The 24,823-nt window shown below is 49.0% G+C and overlaps 1 protein-coding gene across 1 annotated transcript in view; it reads left to right on the plus strand.

Moving 5' to 3' along the window:
• tango6 (transport and golgi organization 6 homolog (Drosophila)) overlaps positions 1–24,823 on the plus strand; it is a 145,010-nt gene that overhangs the window by 43,249 nt on the left and 76,938 nt on the right. Inside the window, exons 7-11 of the mRNA XM_070898367.1 lie at positions 1,232–1,314; positions 8,599–8,711; positions 12,807–12,983; positions 20,548–20,674; positions 24,106–24,240. Coding sequence (XP_070754468.1) covers positions 1,232–1,314; positions 8,599–8,711; positions 12,807–12,983; positions 20,548–20,674; positions 24,106–24,240 — 635 coding nt within the window. The remainder of the gene's footprint in view (positions 1–1,231; positions 1,315–8,598; positions 8,712–12,806; positions 12,984–20,547; positions 20,675–24,105; positions 24,241–24,823) is intronic.

The following is a 24,823-nucleotide window of genomic DNA, read 5'->3' on the forward strand; positions in this document are numbered from 1 at the left end:
GTGTCTGCTTTTGTTGACAAGAGGCTCCCGTGGTATGGGAAATAGTCCATGTTGTCGAGGACCGTGTTGTGAATCTTGATGACTGAGGGGGGCAGTGCTATGCGGCGAGGACAGGCTGGTGGAGGACCTTTGTCTTACTGTTGTTAATGGTAAGGCCCATGCTTTCATATGCCTTGGTGAAGTGGGAAGTGGACATGGGTGTGGGGGAGATGAGGGAGATGGGAGCCGCAGTGGGGATAGAGAGTCGGAGTGATGGGTGCGGGGATGCTGGTGTGAAGGGATGGGGGAAGGGGAGCGGTATGTGGGGAAGGGGAGCAAGGTGGGAGAAGGGGAGTGGGATACGGGGGGGCGGTGGGGAAGGGGAGCAAGGTGGGAGAAGGGGAGTGGGATACAGGGGGGCGGTGGGGAGGGGAGTGAGATGAGAGGAGGGGAGGGGGAGGGGAGTGAGATGGGGAAAGGGGAGCGGAATACGGTGGAGGGGGAAGGGGAGTGAGATCGGGATGCGGGGAAGGGCTGTGGGATGCTGGGGGAAGGGGATCGGGATGCGGGGGGGAGGGGAGCGGGATACGGGCCGCAGGGAGCAGTGCAGTAAAGGAAAACTAAACTGAAGCTTTAATTCTTCCTCCCTGTTTTCTCCCATTTAGCACTGACACTCTGCTGTTGTTGAGCAACAGGAAGCTCTAAGTTAGTCCTTGTCGGTCCTTCATTTCTCACTCTTAACAACAACAACAACAACAACAACAACAACTTGTATTTATATAGCGTGTTTAACGTAGTAAAATGTCCCAAAGTACTTTACAGGAGTGTAATCAAACAAAATTGAACACTGAGCCACGGATGGAGATATTAGGACAAGTGACCAAAAGCTTGGTCAAAGAGGTAGGTTTTAAGGAGCATCTTAAATGAGGAGAGAGGTTGAGGGAGGGAATTCCAGGCAGCTGAAGGCACGGCCGCCAATGGTGGAGCGATGGAAATTGGGGACATGCAAGAGGGCAGAGATCTTGGAGGGTTGCAGAACTGGAGGAGATTGCAGAGATAGGAAGGGACGAGACCATGGAGGGATTTGAAAACAAGGATGAGAATTTTTAAATTAAGGTGTTGCTTACTGGGAACCAATGTAGGTCAGCGAGTACAGGGGGAATGAATGGGACTTGGTGTATGTCCAGTTTCCCCTGGGTTCCTCAGCTGGCGGGGGCAGACCAATTCAACTCTGTGCTCTTTCCCTTTTCAGAGCCGACTGAGGGATCGGGGCGGGTTGGAGCGGTGATTGTGGGAGAGCTGGAGCTGTCCAGGTGTGTAGAGGATGTATTTAAGGTAAGACGGGTGTGTTTATTTCTCAGATCAGCCAGCTCTGTTCAGCCCTGTTCCTGGAGGGTGAGAGCATCTCTTAGCCAACGTAGTGGTTTGGGATTAAGTTATGCAATGTCTGCCAGCACAAGACTCCAGCTGCTTGGCTTGAACAGTGTTTGCCTCAAATTCTATTTCATGCTCTTTCCCCTCACGACTGCGGAAATTACTCGAGCACTGCGGTGTCCGCCAAATTAAAATGTCAGTTTTTAAAAAAAACTGGCTGAGTGGATACAGCACAGGTGATGGGCTCCATGAGCCATGTGGAGAGAATTAGTACAATCCAATCCAGGTCTTGTCATTGCAGACCAGAAAATTCACAGAGACTTGATCCAAGCCTTTGAACTGCTGGGGATGTGGATGATGTCTGAGGCTATTTAATGTGGCTGAGTATGAATTGAAGGGGCACAAGTACAAAAGCAAGCACATTGTCGAGCTGTCATCTGTTATATGTGTGGACTTGTATTTACTCTGTACAGCCACCAGAGGGCTCATTCCCCGGAGTCCCAAGAGATCCCATAATCCCTTGGGAGCACAGGTATTTAAGAAGGCTTCATAGGTTGGAGAGGCACTCTGGAGACCTGCAATAAAAGACTATGGTCACACCTTACTTTGAACTCAGTGTTCAGTCTGACCCTTTCTCCTACACAACATCATCATCATAGGCAGTCCCTCGGAATGGAGGAAGACTTGCTTCCATTCTTAAACTGAGCCCATAGGTGGCTGAACAGTCCAATATGAGAGCCACAGACTCTCACAGTCGTTGAGGGTAAGGGTGGGTGGGACAGATTTGCCGCACGCTTGTTCCGCTGCCTGCGCTTGATTTCTGCATGCTCTCGGCGATAAGACTCGAGGTGCTCGGCGCCCTCCCGGATGCACTTCCTCCAATTAGGGCAGTCTTTGGCCAGGGACTCCCAGGTGTCAGTGGGGATGTTACACTTTTTCAGTGAGGCTTTGAGGGTGTCCCTGTAACGTCTCCTCTGCTCACCTTTGGCTCATTTGCCGTGAAGGAGTGCCGAGTAGAGCGCTTGCTTTGGGTGTCTCATGTCTGGCATGCGGACAATGTGGCCTGCCCAGTGGAGCTGATCAAGTGTGGTCAGTGCTTCAATGCTGGGGATGTTGGACTGGTCGAGGACGCTAATATTTGTGATTTGTAGGATCTTGCGGAGACATTGTTGGTGGTATTTCTCCAGTGACTTGAGGTGTCTACTTTATATGGTTCATGTCTCTGAGCCATAAATGAGGGTGGTTATTACTACAGCCCTGTAGACCGTGAGCTTGGTGGCAGATTTGAGGGCCTGGTCTTCGAACAATTTTTTCCTCAAGCGGCCGAAGGCTGCACTGGCGCACTGGAGGCGGTATTGAATCTTGTCATCAATGTCTGCTCTTGTTGATAAGAGGCTCCCTAGGTATGGGAAATGGTCCACGTTGTCCAGGGCTGCGCTGTGGATCTTGATGACTGGGGGGCAGTGCTGTGTGGCGAGGACAGGCTGGTGGAGGACCTTTGTCTTACGGTCTTACAGTCAGGGCCCGCTGGAAGGAGCACTTCGAAGATCTCCTCAATCGACACTCTGCCTTTGACTCGAGTATTCTCTACTCCATCCCGCAGCATGCTACCCGCCACCACCTCAGTAAAGCCCCAACACTGCACGAGGTAGAAAAAGCCATAAGACAACTTAAGAACAACAAGGCTACGGGAGCGGATGGAATCCCTGCTGAGGCACTAAAGTCGAGCTGTATTGTCAAACTGGTGGAGTCTGAGGCCGTCGTACTGAAGCTGCACAGTGTTTTGGTTGGCTGCAGTTTGAATACTGCGAACAGTGCTGGTCACCGAAGCACGACCGAAGCGGTACGGAAAAAGGCCACGTTCTTGGTGTCAAAACGAGTGAGTTATGAGGAAAGATGTCGGATCAGAGGGGTCCTTCTGGAGGCGCACGGTCAAACAGCAAAACCTAATCTTGTGCAGTATTTGAAGTTAAGCCATGATACAAACTGGTCAAAGCACAAGAGATTCCTCACAGAAGGGTGAGTTAGCTGCAACAAATGTTTTCATAGAATCATAGAAATTTACAGCACGGAAGGAGGCCATTTCGGCCCATCGTGTCCGAGCCGGCCAAGCAAGAGCTATCCAGCCTAATCCCACTTTCCAGCTCTTGGTCCGTAGCCCTGTAGGTTACAGCGCTTCAAGTGCACTTTTTAAATATGGTGAGGGTTTCTGCATCTGCCACCCTTTCAGGCACTGAGTTCCAGGCCCCACCACACTCTCAGTGAAGAAATTTCCCCTCAAATCCCCTCTAAACATAGAAACATAGAAAATAGGTCCAGGAGCAGGCCATTTGATCATGCAACCTCAGTACCCCACCCCTGCCTTCTCTCCATACCCTCTGATCCCTTTAGTCGTAAGGGCCACATCTAACTCCCTTTTGAATATGTCCAACGAACTGGACTCCACAACTTTCTGTGGCAGAGAATTCCACAGGTTCACAACTCTCTGGGTGAAAAAGTTTCTCCTCATCTCGGTCCTATATGGCTTACCTCTTATCCTTGTCCTGGTTCTGGACTTCCCCAACGTTGGGATCATTCTTCCTGCATCTAACCTGTCCAGTCCCGTCAGAATTTTATACGTTTCTATGAGATACCCTCTCATTCTTCTAAATTCCAGTGATTATAAGCCTAGCCAATCCAATCTTTCCCCATATGTCAGTCCTTCCATCCCAGGAATCAGTCTGGTGAACCTTCGCTGCACTCCCTCAATAGCAAGCACGTCCTTCCTCAGATTAAGAGACCAAAACAGCACACAGTACTCAAGGTGTGGTCTCACCAAGGTCCTGTACAACTGCAGCAAGACCTCCCTGCTCCTATACTCAAATCCCCTCGCTATGAAGGCCAGCATGCCATTTGCTTTCTTTACTGCCTGCTGTACCTGCATGCCTACCTTCAATGACTGATGTACCATGACACCCAGGTCTCGTTGCACCTCCCCGTTTACTAATTTGTCACCATTCAGATAATCCGCCTTCCTATTTTTGCCACCAAAGTGGATAACCTCACATTTATTCACATTTTACTGCATCTGCCATGCATTTGCCCATTCACCTAACCTGTCCATGTCCCCCTGCAGCCTCTTACCATCCTCCTCGCAGCTCGCCCTGCCATCCAGCTTGGTGTCATCTGCAAACTTGGAGATAGTATATTCAATTCCTTCGTCTAAATCGTTAATGTATATTGTAAATAGCTGGGGTCCCAGCACTGAACCCTGCGGCACCCCACTAGTCACTGCCTGCCATTCTGAAAAGGACCCGTTTATTCCCACTCTGCTTCCTGTCTGCCAACCATTTCTCTATCCACGTCAATACATTACCCCCAATACCATGTGCCTTAATTTTGCACACTAATCTCTTGTGTGGGACTTTGTCAAAAGCTTTATGAAAGTCCAAATACACCACATCCACTGGTTCTCCCTGATCCACTCTACTAGTTACATCCTCAAAAAAACTCTAGAAGATTTGTCCAGCATGATTTCCCTTTCATAAATCCATGCTGACTTGGACCGATCCTGTCACTGCTTTCCAAATGCGCTGCTATTAAATCTTTAATAATTGATTCCAGCATTTTTCCCACCACCGATGTCAGGCTAACCGGTCTATAATTCTGTGTTTTCTCTCTCCCTCCTTTTTTTTTAAAAAGTGGGGTTACATTAGCTGCCCTCCAATCCATAGGAACTGATCCTGAGTCCATGGAATGTTGGAAAATGACCACCAATGCATCAACTATTACTAGGGCCACTTCCTTAAGTACTCTGGGATGCAGACTATCAGGCCCTGGGGATTTATTGACCTTCAGTCCCTTCAATTTCCCTAACACCATTTCCAGACTAATAAGGATTTCCCTCAGTTCCCCCTTCTCGCTAGACCCTCGGTCCTCTTGTATTTTTGGGAGGTTTTTCGTGTCTTCCTTAGTGAAGACAGAACCAAAGTATTTGTTCAGTTGGCCTGCCATTTCCTTGTCCCCATTATGAATTCACCTAATTCTAACTGCAAGGGACCAACGCTTGTTTTCACTAATCTTTTTCTCTTCACATATCTATAGAAGCTTTTGCAGTCAATTTTTATGTTCCCTGCAAGCTTACTCTCATACTCTATTTTGCCCCTCCTAATTAAACCCTTTGTCCTCCTCTGCTGAATTCTAAATTTCTCCCAATCCTCAGGTTTGCTGCTTTCTCTGGCCAATTTAAATGCCTCTTCCTTGGATTTAACACTTTCCCTAATTTCCCTTGTTAGCCACGGCTGAGCCACCTTCCCTTTTTTATTTTTACGCTACACAGGGATGTACAATTGTTGTAGTTCATCCATGTGATCTTTAAATGTCTGCCATTGCCTATCCACTGTCAATCCTTTAACCTTTTACTTTAAATCTATGCCCCTAGTTGTTGACCCCTCTGCTAAGGGCAGTAGGTCTGTCCTAGCCACTCTATCTAGGCCCTTCATAATTTTATGCAGCACAATAAGGACTCCCATCAGCCTCCTCTGTTCCAAAGAAAACAACATGCCTCTAGTTACTTGACTATCAACTTAACTATGAATTATTTGACTATGAAATAAACTTAAAACTAGAAGACAAAAACACTCACTGGCTTCTCACCAATCAGCTGTTTCTCTTGCGCTTCCGTCACTCTTAACGTCTCACTGTCGATTTTTGCCTCTGTTGAGTTGCTGCCGCTCCCACCTAGCTCCATTTATCCCTGCTGCCGCTGCTGCTCTGGTCCCGCTCTTGCTGTTGGTTTCCTGAATCTCACTTATCAAGTGAGACTAGAGAGGAAACTGTTTACTTTTCAGACATACTATTGAATACGTGGATTAGACTCTCAGAAAAAAGTGGATAAAATTTGAGCTGGATATAGGGTGGGAGGGTATGGGGTCGGAATGGAATAGGATGGAAGTGTGAATTGGTACATTTTGGTAGAAAGAATGAGGAGAGGAAATATAAACTAAATGGTACAATCCTAAAGGGGGTGCATGAATAGAGACACCTGGGGGAATATATGCACAAATCGTTGAAGGTGGCAGGACAGGTTGAGAAAACGGTTAAAAAAAGCTTATGGGATCCTGGGCTTCATAAATAGAGATATAATATAAAAGTGTGGAAATGATGATGGACCTGTATAAAACACTGGATCGGCCTCAACTGGACTATTGTGTCTAATTCTGGGCACCGCACTTTAGGAAGGATGCGAAAGCCTTAGAGAGGTTGCAGAAAAGATTTAGGAGAATGATTCCAGGGTTGAGGGGCTTCAGTTATGTGGATAGACTGGAGAAGCTGGGGTTGTTCTCCTTTGAGCAGAGAAGATTGAGAGGAGATATGATAGAGGTGTTCAAAATCATGAAGGGTCTGGACAGAGTAGAGAGAAACTGTACCCATTGGCGAAAGGATCGAGAACCAGAGGACACAGATTTAAGGTGATTGATAAAAGAACATAGAAACATAGAAAATAGGTGCAGGAGTAGGCCATTCGGCCCTTCTAGCCTGCACCGCCATTCAATGAGTTCATGGCTGAACATTCAACTTCAGTACCCCATTCCTGCTTTCTCGCCATACCCCTTGATCCCCCTAGCAGTAAGGACCTCATCTAACTCCTTTTTGAATATATTTAGTGAATTGGCCTCAACAACTTTCTGTGGTAGAGAATTCCACAGGTTCACCACTCTCTGGGTGAAGAAGTTCCTCTGCATCTCGGTCCTAAATGGCTTACCCCTTATCCTTAGACTGTGACCCCTGGTTCTGGACTTCCCCAACATTGGGAACATTCTTCCTGCATCTAACCTGTCTAACCCCGTCAGAATTTTATATGTTTCTATGAGGTCCCCTCTCATTCTTCTGAACTCCAGTGAATACAAGCCCAGTTGATCCAGTCTTTCTTGATAGGTCAGTCCCGCCATCCCGGGAATCAGTCTGGTGAACCTTCGCTGCACTCCCTCAATAGCAAGAATGTCCAAAGGCAAGATAAGAAAAACCTTTTTTAGGATCTGGAACACACTGCCTGAAAGGGTGGTGGAGGCAGACTCACTCACTGCTTTCAAAAGGGAGTTGGATAAGTACCTGAAAGAAAAGATTTTGCAGGGCTACGAGGAAAGAGCGGGGAGTGGGACTAGCCGAGGTGCTCTTGCAGAGAGCCGGCATGGGCTCAATGTGCCGAATGGCCGCCTTCCATGCTGAAACCGTTCTATAATTCTAGGGTATGGGTTAGACAGCAGGTGAGGCTGGGCGTTCGGGAGTACCCTTGCTGCTGGCACTGAAATAACATCAGGTGAGAGTATGAGAATGGATGAATATTTTTTAGTTTAGTTGGGTAGCTTTTGGATATTTGGGCTTATTCTACCCAACTTTTATGACCTGTCCTTGTATATGTGATGGATGTCCCTTTCCTTCAAGGTGTCTGGTTGTAGGTGGAATGATTTAAAGTTATTCAGTACTATTTGATTACTGGGGTGATGGTTTATGCTTCACTCACTTACCCTGATTAGACATGTGATTACAAAGCTGATGGCAGGAACTAGCCTACATTGTGTCCTTGGAATATTTAATGTTAAAGTATATTCTCTACGTCAGGATAGGCTCGCTGTGTAATTGCAGCTAATGCAGTGATTGAGAGCGTGACTCAGGGACATTTAACAAGCTCACGCAAGCTGATAGTTGAGGAAAAGAAAGATTCTTCATTCAAGGTTTAACAGGAAATGGGTGTGGAGTGTTTGATCCTGGCTCTGAGATTTTGTGGTTTGCAGGTGAGAGGCCACAGGGAGTGCCATTGGTTTGGACCCTCATGGCCAGGTTTTCCACTGTAGCTGAGATCGATCCGATTAGGAGTCAGCAGTTCCCAGTTGCGACTTTGATATTGTCTCAGACACGATCCTGATGGTGATTGGCTGACAGCGTGATGACATCATGGAGGGACCACTTGACACAATATGTGTGTGTGCAGCTGCTCCTAGTGGGGAACAGAGCATTGATATACTGGAGTGCAGAGCCAGACGCCAATTCCATTCAAGGCATTTCTCACATCCCCGAATAACTCTCGCGTGTGCAGCGGGATGGAACCACTGGCAGTGTGTTCGTGCGTCCCGGCGTGACCCTCGTGCGTCCCGGCGTGACCCTTGTGCGTCCCGGCGTCCTGGCGTGACCCAGGCATGTGTATCAGTATGACCTAGGTATTTATTCCGAAATAATTGTCTTCTGTTTCTGCTCTTTCCCTCCTAGATTTGTGTGGTTGGGAATGACCCGAGCTCCAGGCTGTTGGAATCTCTACAGACAGTGCTTCCAGCAATATTTAGTCTTCATTGTTTCACTAAACGAGGAGTGTCACACTTGCGGTTTGTATTCACTCTCAAGCTGTCCTGTATCTGTTTATTGGAAAGGCTCGATGACTACTGACACTGGTGTGGTCAACCATGCCATTGGCAGGCAGGTTGTGGGCTGAGCAAGGATAGTGCACCAGGGTCAGTCACAAAGGCTGTCATTTGTGACTTGGATTGGGAGTGTTTCAGTGCTGTGGCATGGCGGAAACCTGATGGGAGAGATGGGTTTTGGACAAGATGGGCACAGATTTGGAGGTGACAACACGTTCTGTCACCGTACTGGGACCACTGCTTTTTCTGATATATATTAATCACTCGGACTTGGGTGTACAGGGCACAATTTCAAAATTTTCAGGTGTCACAAAACCTGGAAGTATAGTAAACAGTGAGTAGGATAATGGTAGACTCCAAGAGGACATAGACAGGCTGGTGAAAAGGACAGTCACATGGCAGATGAAATTTAACGCAGAAATGTGTGAACTGATACATTTTTGTAGGAAGAACGAGGAGAAGCAATATAAACTAAAGGGTACAATCCTAAAGGGGGTGCATGAACAGAGAGACCTGGGGGTATATGTGCAAAAATCGTTGAAGATGGCGGGCAGGTTGAGAAAGCGGTTAAAAAAGCTTACGGGATCCTGGGCTTCATAAATAGAGGCATAGAGTACAAAGCAAGGAAGGTATGATGAGCATTTATAATACACAGGTTTGGCCTCAACTGGAGCATTGTGTCCAATTCTTTAGGAAGGATATGAAGGCCTTCGAGAGGGTGCAGAGAAGATTTAGGAAAATGGTTCCAGGGAGGAGGGACTTCAGTTATGTGAATACACTGGAGAAACTGAGATTGTTCCTTAGAGCAGAGAAGATTGAGAGGAGATTTGAAAGAGGTATTCAAAACTATGAGGGATCTGGACAGAGTAGATAAAGAGAAACTGTTCCCATTGGTGGGAGGGTTGAGAACCAGAGGACACAGATTTAAGGTGATTGGCAGAAAGGCAAAATCAGGGAAAACCTTTTTATGCCGCAAGTGATTATTATCTGGAATCCACTGCCTGAAAGAGTAGTGGAGGTAAACTCGATCACTGCTTTCAAAAGGGAATTGGATAAGTATCTGAAATAATTTTTTTTGCAGGTCACGGGGAAAGGGCAGGGGAGTGGGACTAGCTGAAGTGCTCTTGCAGAGAGCTGACAGGGATCAAATGGCCTCATTCTGTGCTGTAACCATTCTATGATTCTATTCTATTCTATGGGTTACTTACTGACCAAGGTGAGATTTGGTGATAAGGGCCACACCGCTACCACGACGTAACACCAGGCAGGGAAGCTTTGTAAGGGTCAACTGGACACCATCCACGAGCCAGGTTTCCATCAAAGCCAGGATGTCAGTGCAGTCATCCAAAGTAACGCCGTGGACGGCAAAGGCCTTGTTCGTGCATGAACTGACATTTTGGAGAGAATTGTGGTGAGGGGCAGTGATTGTTGATCTGCCAGTCCAGTCCAAGGGGCAGTGATGGGTATGAGTGGGACAGGAAGGAGGTTGGCGAGATGAGACCACAGCCGGCGTGCTGGGTGAAATGGTCGGCGCGAGAGAGTGTGCTGGAGCCGTTGGTGCTGCTGCTTGTAAGAGGCTGTGAGCGGTTCCTTGCTGGGCCCTTTGGTGAATGTCTGGAGATGCACAGGGAGTAGCTGTGGGCTCACACAAGGAGGATTCGATCTTAGGATAAAGGCAGGAAAGTAGGAAGACAGATGGGTTGGGGTAGAGATTTGATGGGCAAAGTTGCCAGAAATGAAAGATGACGTGTTGAAAGGAGAGGGAGGTTGAGAAAAGAGAGAGAAAAAAGGCTGGGGTCAGGAGCAGAAGCCAAAATGCGCACCTAAATGGACACAGGAATTCAGTTTACATAAGCATAGCAAAGATTAGGAGAGATGTGTCCTGGTCATAAACAGACGACAAGGAGGAGATGATATGAAAGTGTGAGAAATTATTTTTTGAGGTCTTGTGGTGGGATAAAGTTGAGTTGTCGACAACTTGGAGTCAGCTTGGAGCTAGCTTGGAACATTGACAAACCAATGTCAGGTTGATTTATGCTCCAGAGCAGGTTCCTGTCCTCCACGAGCTCGCCCACTCCCGATTTTGCCTGCTGGGATAGTATTTTGTGGTTGTAATCATTTTAAATGTTAATAGTGATGTTCTGAGTCACATTGGCTTGATTGCGAGAGTGGTGCACAAATCCCAGAACAGCCCTTGCAGGTCATAACTCGGGTTCAATTCGCTGCCGTGACTTTACTCCATTTGCTGATTCCTTTGCAGGTGAATGTCAGTTTGGTCCATTGGTAACTCACCGCTTTCTCAGAAAGTTGTGGGTTCAGGCCCCATTCCAGCACCTGAGCACATAATCTAGGCTGACATGTTAGTGCAGTACTGAGGGAGTGCTGCCTTGCTGGAGCTGCACCTTTTGGCCTCGTCTGCCTGTTCAGATGGATGTAACTGCTCCCATGAAACAATTCTAAGAGCAGGTGGTCACCGAGTAACCTGACCAGCATTTATGTGTCATCTACCACTACCACAGCAAGGGTATAGGCGCCTCGTGGTTACGGCACTGGACTGGCAACCCAGAGGTTCTGACAAGAAGTTGTGAAATTAAATCCAATACATTTGTGGGCTGGCACCAGGGGAAAAAAAATGACAAAAATGGATTGTCCGAAAAACCCAACTGATTCAGTGAAGTCCTTGAGGGCAGGAAACCTGCCGCCCTTAAGGGGATGGGCAGTAAATACTGGTTTACCGCTGTCACCGGTATCCCAAGAACAAATAAATCAACCAGATTAATTGCCCATTTAGATTGCTGGTGTGTGTGGGATCTTGCTGCGTGCAAATTGTTAGCCTACGTAACGAGTGACTGCATTTCAAAAGTAAAATACCAATTGGGACATCCTGAGAAGGTGAAAGGTGCTATATAAATGCAAGCCCTTTTCCAATTGCTGCTGCTTTCCCACTGTTTTCCTTCGGCCAGCTGACATTGTATTTCTGAAGTTAGGGCTGAGAATCCTTGATAGAATGTCCATATTAGCAGCGGTCCCTTCGCATTGGAAGTGTTGACCCCAGATCATCAGCTATGTTTTCGGCATTGGTAGTTAGTGGTGTTAAGCATAGTGCGGATGATTTCTGAATCCACGACGGTTTCTCAAGTTCACACGCCACCAGCACCAACAAGCAGCCCTCAGCTGGCTGCAGCCCATTGAGCCGTTCACATCAGTGAGAGGGGGCAGAGTGTGCACTGAATTACAAAATCCGCAAGCAGACACACACAAGCATGTGTACTCGTAAGGAAACACGTGTGTACACGCAGCCACGAAAACTTACTCATGCTGGAAGCTAATGTGGATACTCTCCCGATCTCTCCTGAATCCCGATAACTGGCCTTCATTTACACATGAACCTGAAAGGGGCCTGATTCCAGTTCCAGGCTAGCACTGTAACCTGTGACAAGTTCTCAATCTTTCATAAGAACATAAGAAATAGGAGCAGGAGTAGGCCATACGGCTCTTTGAGCCTGCTCCGCCATTTAATATGATCATGGCTGATCTGATCATGGACTCAGGTCCACTTCCCTGCCTGCTCCCCATAACCGCTTATTCCCTTATCGGTTAAGAAACTGTCTATCTCTGTCTTAAATTTATTCTGTGATCCAACTTCCACAGCTCTCTGAGGCAGCGAATTCCACAGATTTACAACCCTCTGAGAGAAGAAATTCCTCCTCATCGCAGTTTTAAATGGGCGGCCCCTTATTCTAAGATTATGTTCTTTCAGTGCACCTTTCTGGATATTACTCAGTTTGTTGTAGTTATTGGTTGCAAATTGTTGCTTTGAACCCTGGTGATTCTGGCTTCTGCCACTTGGGCTGGATTGGAATTCTTTGAATCCTAGTTTTGTAACTATGCTCATGGCCCTGCTCTCCCCCACGTGATCCCTGGTGTGTGCTTCCGTTCTCAGCCTCCTGTGGTGTGCAGCAGGTGTTCTATATGATGGGTGTTTTATGAAGTTATCTCACTGATGCTCAGTTATTGCATGTACTTTCTATTGGTTAACCGTGTTTTTTTTTCTACCAGCTCCGCTTGCCAGGAGATTCTTCTGTGGTTCCTGCAGAAATCGGAGCCGCCAGCAGCTAAGTTGGTGTTGAAGCAGCTAGCAGGCCTGACTCGATCGACTCCTGTCCCACACCCACTGTACCACTTCACAGCGGGCAGCGAGGGAGGTGTGATACTCAGTGTGAAGGCAGCAGGAAGGTAAGAGTGATTTAATTGTCGCAGCGATCCAGATTAGCAGAGAGGGATTGAGTTCGGCAGTCATCAGGGTGATCCCAAACTATTCCTCCTCATCCTTTTCGGCCTATCTGCAGCTTTTGACATGGTTGACGACACCATCCTCTTCCAGCGCCTCTCCGTCGGCATCCAGCTGGGCGGGACTGTCCTTCCTGGGTCGATCCCAGGCTGTGCTGATTTCATAGAATCATAGTATGGTTACAGTACAGAAGTAGGACATTTGGCCTGTCGCGCCCGTGCCGGCTCTCTGCAAGTGCACTTTCCCCGTAGCTCTACAATTTTTTTTCCTTCAGGTACTTATCCAACTCTCTTTTTGAAAGCAGTCTGCCTCCATCAGCCTTTCAGGCCATGCATTCCAGATCCTAACTACTCGCTGCTTAAATTTTTCTTTTCTTATGTCGTCTTTGGTTCTTTTGCCAATCACCTTAAATCTGTATTCTCTGGTTCTTGACCCTTCTGCCAGTGGGAACAGGTTCTCTCTACTCTGTCCAGACCCCTCATCATTTTGAACACCTCTGTCAAATCTCCTCTCAGTCTTCTCTGTTCTAAGGAGAGCAACCCCAACTTCTCCAGTCTATCCACATAACTGAAGTCCCTCATCCTTGGAATCATTCTCGTAAATCTTTTCTGCACTCTCTCTAAGGTCTTCATATCCTTCCTAAAGTGCGGTGCCCAAAATTGGGGACACTGCTCTAATTTAGGCCGAACCAATGTTTTATAAAGGTTCATCATAATTTCCACGCTTTTGTACTCTGCGCCTCTATTTATGAAGCCCAGGATCCCGTAAGCTTTTTTAACTGCTTTCTCAATCTGCCCTGCCACCTTCAACGATCTGTGAACATATACTCGCATGTCTCTCTGTTCATGCACCCCCTTTAGGATTGTACCCTTTAGATTATATTGTCTCTCCTCGTTCTTCCTACCAAAATGTATCACTTTGTGTTTTTATGCGTTAAATTTCATCTGACGTGTCCACCCATTCCACCAGCCTGTTTATGTTTTCTTGAAATCTATCACTATCCTCACTGTTCACAATGCTTCCATGTTTTGTGTCATCTGCAAATTTTGAAATTGTGCCCTGTATATATCAAGAAAAGCAGTTGTCTTAGTACCGACCCTTGGGAAACTGTATACCTTCCTCCAGTTGAAAAACAACCGTTCACCACCACTACTGTTTCCTGCCCCTTTTATTCCATGGGCTTCAACTTTGCTGGCAAGCCTATTCTGTGGCACTTGTTGAACACCTTTTCGAAGTCCATGTACACCACGTCAACTGCATTGCCCTCATCAACCCTCTCTTGTTACCTCATCAAAAAACTCATGCTGGCTTTCCTGAATTCATCCACACTTTTCCAAGTGGCTGTTAATTTTGTCCCTGATTATTGTTTCTAAAAGCTTCCCCACTATCGAGGTTAAATTGACTGGCCTATAGTTGCTGGGTTTATCTTTACGTTCTTTTTTGAACAATAGTGTAAAATTTGCAATTTTCCAGTTCTCTGGCACCACCCCGTTTCTAAGGAAGATTGGAAGATTTCTTCCTTCACTTCCCTCAGCGTTCTCGGATTCATCACATCCGGTCCTGGTGACTTATCTACTTTAAGTACAGCCAGCCCTTCTAGTACCTCCTCTTTATCCATTTTGATCCCGTCCAATATCTCCTCTACTTCCTCCTTTAATATGTCTATGGCAGCATCCTCTTCCTCAGTGAAGACAGATGCAAAGTACTCATTTGGTACCTCAGCCATACCCTCTGCCTCCGTGCATAGGTCTCCTTTTTAATCCCTAATCGGCCCCACCCCTCCTCTTGCTACCCATTTACTATTTAATGCCTATGGAAGACTTTTGGATTACATTTTATGTTGGCTGCCATTCTATTCTCATATCCTCTCTTTGCCCCTCATATTTCTTTTTGACCTCCTCTGAACTTTCTATTCTCAGATGTATTCTCGACCTGACATCTGTGATAACGTGCTCTTTTTCATCATATTCTCTATCTCTTTCATCATTCAGGGAGCTCTGATTTTAGATGCCCTACCTTTCCCCCTCCATAAGTCCCACCTCCTGTTCCCTTGACCCCATTCCCATTAAACTGCTGACCACTCAACTTTGCTTCCTGGCCCCTATGTTAGCTGATACTGTAAACCGCTCCCTCCCATCGGTACTGCTCCCCTCCCCTTCAAATCTGCGGTCATCACCCACTTCTTCAAAAAACCACCTTTAACCCCTCTGTCCTTGCGAACTACCGTCCCATCTCCAACCTCCGTTTCCTTCGAAATCCTTGAACATCTTGTTGCCTCCTGAATCTGCCCATCTTTCTGCAACTCAGCATCTCCCCAATCAGCTTTCCGTCTCTGCCACAGCACTAAAATGGCCTTTATCAAAGTTACCAATGACATCCTGTGTGACCAAGATAAACCAACCCTCGTCGTACTTTAGATCTGTCTGCGACCTTTGACATGGTTGATGACACTAAACTCCAACGCCTCTCCTCCGGCGTCTAGCTGGATGGGACTGCACTCGCCTTATGAAGAAAGGTTGGGCCTATACGCATTGAAGTTTAGAAGAATGAGAGGTGATCTATTGAAACGTATAAGATTCTGAAGCGGCTTGACTGGGTAGATACAGAGAGAATGTTTCCCCTCATGGGGGAATCTAGAACTAGGGAGCATAGTTTCAGAATAAGGGGTCGCCCATTTAAAACGGAGATGAGGAGTGTTGTGTATCTGTAAAGCATGCACTCCCATGTTCCGCCACCAGGGAGCTCATCCCCTGAAGTCCCAAGGGATCCCAGCATCCCATGGGAGCACTGTATATAAGCCGGCCCCTAAGGCCTGTTCCTCACTCTGGAGTGTCTTATTAAAGACTGAGGTCACTGTTATTTTAACCTCCCTGTGTGCAGCCTCACCTTTGTTAGGAACACAATAACTGGCGACGAGAATACGAATCCAACGCAAAAATGCAGCAAACTGTGGGCATTCTGGAGACGTTCTCGGCGGGTGAGGACTGGGAAGCATATGTCGAACGGCTAGACCAGTACTTTGTAGCCAACGAGCTGGACGGAGAAGAAAGTGCTGCAAAAAGGAGAGCGGTTCTCCTCACAGTCTGCGGGGCACCGACCTACAGCCTCATGAGTCTTCTGGCTCCGGTGAAACCCACAGATAAGTCGTATAGGGAGCTGTGTACACTGGTTCGGGAGCATCTTAACCCGAGGGAGAGCGTGCTGATGGCGAGGTATCGGTTCTACACGTGCCAGCGATCTGAAGGTCAGGAAGTGGCGAGCTACATCGCCGAGCTAAGGCGACTTCCAGGACAATGTGAGTTTGATGGCTACCTGGAGCAAATGCTCAGAGACTTTTTTGTACTGGGCACTGGCCACAAGACCATCCGACAAACTTTTGACTGTAGAGACACCGACCCTCAGTAAGGCCATTGCGATAGCACAGGTGTTTATGTCCACCAGTGATAACACCAAACAAATCTCTCAACACACAAGTGCTAGCAATATTCATAAATTAAATGGAACTGTGTTTGCGAGCAGAAATGTACAGGGCAGAACCCACGAGTCTGCAACTGCCAGCAGGCCTCAGGTGACCCAAATGACTCAGAGTCCGCAACAAAGGATGAATGCAAGGCAATTCACACCTTGTTGGCGTTGTGGAGGCTTCCATTCAGCCTATTCATGCCGCTTCAAAGGGTATGTTTGCAAGAGCTGTGGAACAATGGGGCACTTGCAAACGAGCTGCAAGCTCTGCAAAACCTGCTAACCACCACGTGGCAGAAGAAGATTGGTTCATGGTGGATCAAAGCAATTTCGAGACTCGAGAGGAGGCAGATGCTGAAGTACAAGGGGTGCACACATTTTCGACGAAATGTCCACCTATAATGCTAACCTATAATTGAATGGCTTACCCGTAGCCATGGAACTGGACACTGGCGCTAGCCAATCCATCATGAGTAAAAAGATGTTTGAGATACTGTGGTGCAACAAGGCATTCAGATCAGCCCTGAGCCCCATCCACACGAAACTGAGAATGTACACCAAAGAGCTTATCACTGTCCTGGGCAGCGCTATGGTCAAGGTCACCTACGAGGGCACGGTGCACGAACTGCCACTCTGGATTGTCCGGGCGATGGCCCCACGCTGCTTGGAAGGAGCTGGCTGGGCAAAATCCACTGGAACTGGGATGACATCCGAGCGCTATCACATGTCGATGAGGCCTCATGTACCCAGATCCTTAACAAATTTCCTTCCCTTTTTGAGCCAGGCATTGGAAACTTTTCTGGGGCGAAGGTGCGGATCCACTTGGTCCCAAAGGCATGACCCATTCACCACAAGGCGCGAGCCTCACATGATGAGGTAATCGAGCTGGACAGGCTGCAACGCGAGGGCACCATCTCCCCAGTGGAATTCAGCGAGTGGGCCAGCCCGATTGTTCCAGTACTCAAAAGTGATGGCACGGTCAGGAATTACGGCGATTATCAAGTAACTATTTATCGTTTCTCGCCACAGGACCAATACCCGCTACCTAAGGCAGATGACCTATTTGTGATGCTGGCAGGAGGCAAGACGTTCACCAAGCTCGACCTGACTTCGGCCTACATGACGCAGGAGCTGGAGGAGTCTTCGAAGGGCCTCACCTGCATCAACACGCACAAGGGACTGTTCATCTACAACAGATGCCCGTTTGGAATTCGGTCAGCTGCAGCGATCTTCCAGAGAAACATGGAGAGCCTACTCAAGTCGGTACCACACACGGTGGTCTTTCAGGACGACATATTGGTCACCGCCGAGCACCTACAAAACCTGGAGGAGGTCCTCCAGCAACTAGATCGCGTAGGGCTGCGGCTGAAGAGGTCGAAATGCGTTTTCTTGGCAACAGAAGTGGAACTTTTGGGGAGAAAGATTGCGGCGGACGGCATTCGGCCCACAGACGCCAAGACAGAAGCTATCAGGAACACGCCCAGACCACACAACGTCACGGAGCTGCGGTCATTCCTGGGACTCCTCAACTATTTTGGTAACTTCCTACCGGGGTTAAGCACCCTTTTACAGCCCCTACATGTGTTATTGTGCAAAGGTGAGAACTGGGTATGGGAAAAAACCAAGTAATTGCTTTTGAGAAAGCCAGAAACATTTTATGCTCCAACAAGCTGCTTGTATTGTATAACCCGTGTAAACGACTTGCTCTAACATGTGACGCGTCGTTGTACGGAGTCGGGTGTGTATTACAACAAGCTAACGTTGCGGGGAAGTTGCAACCTGTTGCCTATGCTTCCAGGAGCTTGTCTAAGGCCGAGAGGGCCGACAGCATGATTGAGAAGGAGGCATTAGTGTGTGTGTGTTCGGGGTGAAGAAAATGCATCAGTACTTGTTTGGCCTCAAATTTGAGCTGGAAACCGATCACAAGCCCCTCACATCCCTGTTCGCTGAAAACAAGGGGATAAGTACTAATGCCTCAGCCCACCTACAAAGGTGGGAACTTGCGCTATCAGCATATAACTATACCATCCGCCACAGGCCAGGCATTGAGTACTGTGTAGATGCTCTCAGTCGGCTACCATTGCCCACCACGGTGGTGAAAATGGCGCAGCCTGCAAACTTGTTGATGGTGGCGCAGCCCGCAGACTTGTTGATGGTCATGGAAGTGTTTGAAAATTATAAATCACCTGCAACGGCCCGCCAGATTAGGACTTGGACCAGCCAAGATCCTCTGCTGTCCCTAGTAAAAAAAACTGTGTACTGCATGGGAGCTGGGCCAGCATCCCCGTTGAAATGCAAGAGCCAATCAAGCCATTCCAGCGGCGAAACTTCTTCACCCAGAGAGTGGTGAACCTGTGGAATTCTCTACCACAGAAAGTTGTTGAGGCCAATTCATTAAATATATTCAAAAAGGAGTTAGATGTAGTCCTTACTACTAGGTAAGGGGATCAAAGGGGTATGGCGAGAAAGCAGGAATGGGGTACTGAAGTTGCATGTTCAGCCATGAACACATTGAATGGCGATGCAGGCTCAAAGGACCGAATGGCCTACTCCTGCACCTATTTTCTATATTTCTATGAAAGGACGAGCTGTCCATTCAGGCAGACTGCCTGCTGTGGGGTAACTGCGTAGTGCGACCCAAAAAAGGACAGGGAGACGTTCATCTCAGATCTCCACAGCACACACCCGGGTATAGTAATGATGAAAGCGATAGCCAGATCCCACGTGTGGTGGCCCAGTATCAACTCTGACTTATAGTCCTGTGTACAGCAATGCAGCGTATGTGCTCAGTTGAGCAATGCGCCCAGAGAGGCACCACTAGGTTTGTGGTCCTGGCCCTCCAGACCTTGGACGAAGATCCATGTCGACTATGCAGGCCCGTTTCTCAGTAAAATGTTCCTGGTGGTGGTGGATGCTTTTTCAAAATGGATTGAATGTGAAATAATGTCGGGAAGCACCGGCACTGCCACCATTGAAAGCCTGAGGGCCATATTTGCCACCCACGGCCTGCCTGACATACTGGTCAGTGACAACGGGCCATGTTTCACCAGTGCCGAATTTAAAGAATTCATGACCCGCACAATCAGGAACACAATAAGGAGGAATTTCTTCTCTGAGGGTTGTGAATCTTTGGAATTCTTACCCCAGAGAGCTGTGCAGACTGGGTCATTGAATATATTTAAGGTGGTGATAAACAAATTTTTGATCTACACGGGTGTGGAGAGTTATGGGGAGCGGGCAGGAAAGTGGAGTTGAGGCTAAGACTAGATCAGCCATGATCTTATTAAATGGCGGAGCAGGCTCGAGGGGCCAAATGGCCTACTCTTGCACCTAGTTTATTGTCTTATAATGGGATTGTCCTTTGAGTAGAGATTGAGTAGACTTGGCCTATATTCCCTAGAGTTTAGAAGAATGAGAAGTGATCTAATTGAAACACATACAATTATTAAGGGGCTTGACATGGTAGATGCAGGGAGGATGTTTCCCCTGGCTGGGGAATCTAGAACTTAGGGGCATAGTCTCAGACTCGGGTGTCGACCATTTAGGACTTAAATGAGGAGAAATTTCTTCACTCAAAGGGATGTGAATCCTTGGAATTCTCTACCCCAGAGGGCTATGGAGGCTCAGTTGTTGAATATGTCAAGGCTGAGATAGATAGATTTTTGGATACTAAAGCAATCAAGGCACAGGGTGGAAAAGTGGAGTTGAGGTCGAAGATCAGCCATGATCTTCATGAATGGCGGAGCAGGCTTGCAAGGCTATACAGCCTCCTCCTGCTATTTCTTATGTTCTTTCCACCACCCCACCCTTCACCCTCAGTCTTTCTGAGACTCTGTCACAAAAACAAAATATTGCAGTGGTGGAAATCTGAAATAAAACCCAAAAAATGCTGGAAACACGCAGCAGGTCAGGCAGCATCTATGGAGAGAGAGAGAGAAGCAGAGTTAACATTTCAGGTCGATGACATTTCGTCAGAACATCAAACTGAAGGGGCATCTTATAAAAATGATCTGTGTTTATTTCTGAGACTCTCTTTGCTTTAATCAGTGACGAAGACGAGGCGTTGTACGAGAAAGTCTCCTGCGACCAGTGGCGGACCGAGTGCCTGGCAGATTTACTGAGCGGCTTGAAGGAGAGCAACATTGCTGGAGATTTCTTCATCGAGTGTTTGAAGGTAGGCGAGATGCTGGTGGCTTCGGGACGGTTCGCTGCCCGTCACGTGGTAGGAGGGGGTAGGGTGGGTCGGAGTGCAGGGGAGGGTGCACGCGGTTAGGGGTCAGGGTGGGGTGGGGCAAGGTAGAGGGAGGGGGATACGGGGCAGGGGTCGGTGGGGTGTTAGGGAGCAGAGCATGGGTGGGGTGGGGTAGAGGGAGGGAGGGAGGGTGGGTGAAGGGTGCAGGTGGGGAGGTGGGAGCCAGGCCTTCTCAGGCATGCTTCCTACTCCAAAAAACACACCCAAACAGACTGGATCCTGGGAGCGCCGACGAGCAGAGAAGTGGGAAGGCTGCTCTGGATATGAAATGGAGCCTCGTGTTATTATTTGCTGAATGCTCTGACACTTGCTCCACCCAAATGGCCATTGGTGCTGCCAGCCATATCCTGAACCCAGAATCTACACCTGGAGATTCCAGCAGAGGCACCATCACCAAGGCAAGCAGGAGCCCGGCCGCCTGTCTCCCGTCATTAGTCCAGGAGCGACCAGGTCTGTTGTGGCCTCTGATGTGATGCTGGCCAGGAGCAGCTACCCGGACTGGCCAGTGATCGAACCTGCGGGCATCCTGGTTTGTGGTCCAGCTAATCACTCACCATGGCCAAGCTCTTTGGGGCAGATGAAATCCTGGGCCCCTCCCCTGGCCCCCCGACCGCAGGCTGGGCCCCTCTCTTTTCCCCCCCCCCCCCGACCCCGCAGGCTGGGCCCCTTTCCACCCCCGACCGCAGGCTGGGCCCCTCTTTCCCCCCTCCCCTCCGCCGCAGGCTGGGCCCCTCTTCTCCCCCTCCACCCCCGACCGCAGGCTGGGTCCCTCCCCTCCCCGACCACAGGCCGGCTCCTCCCTCGAGGTTGTAATGCTTCATTGTAGTTTGAGCTTCCGACCACCCTCACTTAGACCGCCAATTTCCACTTCTGTAACATCGTGACTCTGCCTTTGCCTCAGCTCAGCCGCTGCTGAAACTATCATCCATGCCTTTGTTACCTCCAGACTCGACTATTCCAACGCACTCCTGACAGCCTACCATCTTCTACTCTCCGTAAACTTGACGCCATCCAAAACACTGCTGCTGTGTCATAACTCGCGCTGAGTCCCGCTCACCCATCACCCCCTGTGCTCGCTGACCTACATTGGCTTCTGGTGAGCGCCAGTGCAGCCTTTGGCCGCCTGAAGAAAAGAGTGTTTGAAGATCAGTCCCTCAAAACTGTCACCAAGCTCATGGTCTACAAGGCCATAGTAATACCTGCCCTCCTGTATGGCTCAGTGACATGGACCATGTACAGTAGACACCTCAAGTCGCTGGAGAAATACCACCAGTGATGTCTCCGCAAGATCCTGCAAATCCCCTGGGAGGACAGACGCACAAACATTAACGTCCTCGTCCAGGCCAACGTCCCCAGCATTGAAGCACTGACCACACTCGACCAGCTCCGCTGGATATGCCACATTGTCCACATGCCAGACACGAGATTCCCAAAGCAAGCGCTCTACTCTGAACTCGTCCACGGCAAATGAGCCAAAGGCGGGCAGAGGAAACGTTACAAGGACACCCTCAAAGCTTTCCTGATAAAGTGCGACACCTGGGAGTCCCTGGCCATAGACCGGCCTAAGTGGAGGAAGTGCATTCGGGTATCCTCGAGTATCGTCGCCGAGAGCATGCAGAAATCAAGCGCAGGCAGCAGAAGGAGCATGCGGCAAACCTGTCCCACCCTCCCTTACCCTCAATGACTGTCTGTCCCACCTGTGACAGGGACTGTGGCTCTCGTATTGGACTGTTCAGCCACCTAAGAACTCATGCTAAGAGTGGAAGCAAGTCTTCCTCGATTCCAAGGGACTGCCTATGATGATATCATTGGCTTCTGGTGAGTAGCAACACGATTTTACAATTCTCATCCTTGTGTTCAAATCCCTCCGTGGCTTTGCCCTCCCTATCTCTCTAATCTCCTCCAGCCCCAAAAACTGCTGAGATCTCTGCGCTCTTCCAGTTCTTCCATCTTGAGCATCCCTGATTATAATCACTCCACCATTGGCGGCCGTGCCTTCAGCTGTCTGTGCCCCAAGCTCTGGAATTACCTCCATAAACCTCTCTACCTCTCTTTCCTACTTTCATAGTCAGCATAGGCAGTTCCTCGAATCGAGGGTGACTTACTTCCACGTCAAAAAGTTCACAGGTGTTTCAATGATGGACCTAAAATTCCAGGTCCGAACTAAATCTTGAAGGGTGGAAGATGCCTGTGCGTGGATTTTTTTAACGTGTGGTGACCGTTGCACACCAGCTACCATACGGGCTTGACAGAGCGAGGTCTTGATCCAATGGCAAGGATTAACCAAGACGACTGGAGACCTGCTCTGCTGCACGGACCTAGTGCGCACACATATCGCAGTGTGGGCTGGCCCGTGCTGCCCCTGGGGCCTCGCTTTTCTGGGCCCCGAACTCGCGCCTCTCCTGGGCCCCGATCACGTCCCTCTACAGTCTCTCGCCGCTCCTTCGCCCCGATCTCGCCGCTCCTGATATACCTGCCCACGCTCCAATCACCGACCTGAACCTTGCTGACGTCCCTTTTCACTGCCGTTGCTCTCCTGCTCCAGCTCGTGCTGCTCCCTGGAGTGGTATGCTGCCACGCTGCTCCTTCCGCTCCCCGGCCTGCTCCGATGGTGCTCGCAGGCCGGGGGCCTCCTTTAAGACGCTCCTTAAAACCTATCACTTTGACCTAGCTTTTGGTCTCCTGTCCTAATTTCACCTTGCGTGGCTTTTTGATAATGCTCCTGTGAAGTGCCTCCTTTTACTGAGTTAAAGGCGCTATATAAATACAAGTTGTTGTGTTTTATAGAAATTTACTGAACCATGAATATCAGTTTAAAAATCTGAAGCCGGTTATTGGGATCAGTGATCCTGGGATTCCGACATGCGCCTCGTACTGCTGCAGAGTGGGCGAGTGCCCCGGGACCCTCGCCTACCCACCCACCCGCCGCAGGACCCTTGCCCACCCACCCGACCCGGGACATGCTCGCCCACCCACCCATCCCAGAATGCTCGCAGTGTGGTGGATTGGTGCAGTTGTGTGAGGGGAAGTTTGGGACCCAGCATAATGGAGTGATCAGCGCTGAGACTGAGCCAGTAGCAAAGGGAAGAAAGGGCGCAGGAAGTAGCTGGGACCAAGACTGCCTCACAGATTGATGACGGACCATCACTGATGGTGGCAGTGCCCCTACAGTTGGCTGCGGCACCGCGGTGGAGTCCAGCAGTCGAGGCAATTGGTGTAGTGATGGAGCAAAGAACGACATAAAGCGCTGATCTTTGGAACGGTGTAGATTGTGACACTGGTGTTGGACACTGTGGTGTGATGGTGCAGGTTCCCCGAGTGGTAATGCATATGTGTGTGTCTCCCCTTTGCAGGGTCTGAAGTGCTTCGCAGGGGAGGTCGATGGCAGCGATCGTCTGCCTGAACGGGAGCAGCAGCTGATCACCCTGCAGCTCGTGGCCATTTTGTGTGAGAGGTTTGGTCACTTTGTCCTCAGCAACACTGTGCAGGTGAGTTCCACAAACAGTCCACGATCTGTCAACCCTGCAGCCCAGGCACTGGATACAGTGCTCTCTGGGTGTGTGGTACTGACACTGGATACAGTGCTCTCGGGGAGCGCGGTACTGGCACTGGATACAGTGCTCTCGGGGAGCGCGGTACTGGCACTGGATACAGTGCTCTCGGGGAGCGCAGTACTGGCACTAGATACAGTGCTCGGAGCATGGTACTGGCACTGGATACAGTGCTCGTGGGAGCACGGTACTGGCACTGGATACAGTGCTCTCGGGGAGCACGGTACTGGCATTGGATACAGTGCTCTCCGGGAGATCCTGGCACTGGATACACTGCTCTCGGGGGAGTGCGGCAGTGGCACCGCGGGCTACACTGGCACTGACCGTCACACTGTAACACTCTTGTCATTATAAAACTGCACATTCTCTAACTTGCCATGAGCAGCACCACGGGTGAGGAGATTTATTGGAACTTTGAAAGTGTTTATAGTTTCTCACCTTGTTTGTGAGAGGGTGTCGTCGTTCCCTGCAGTGAGATGGCCAGAGTGCTGTTGCTAGCCAGTAGAATATGAAATAACCT

The sequence above is a fragment of the Pristiophorus japonicus genome, chromosome 13 (assembly GCF_044704955.1).
Source record: "Pristiophorus japonicus isolate sPriJap1 chromosome 13, sPriJap1.hap1, whole genome shotgun sequence".
Lineage (NCBI taxonomy): Eukaryota > Metazoa > Chordata > Chondrichthyes > Pristiophoridae > Pristiophorus > Pristiophorus japonicus.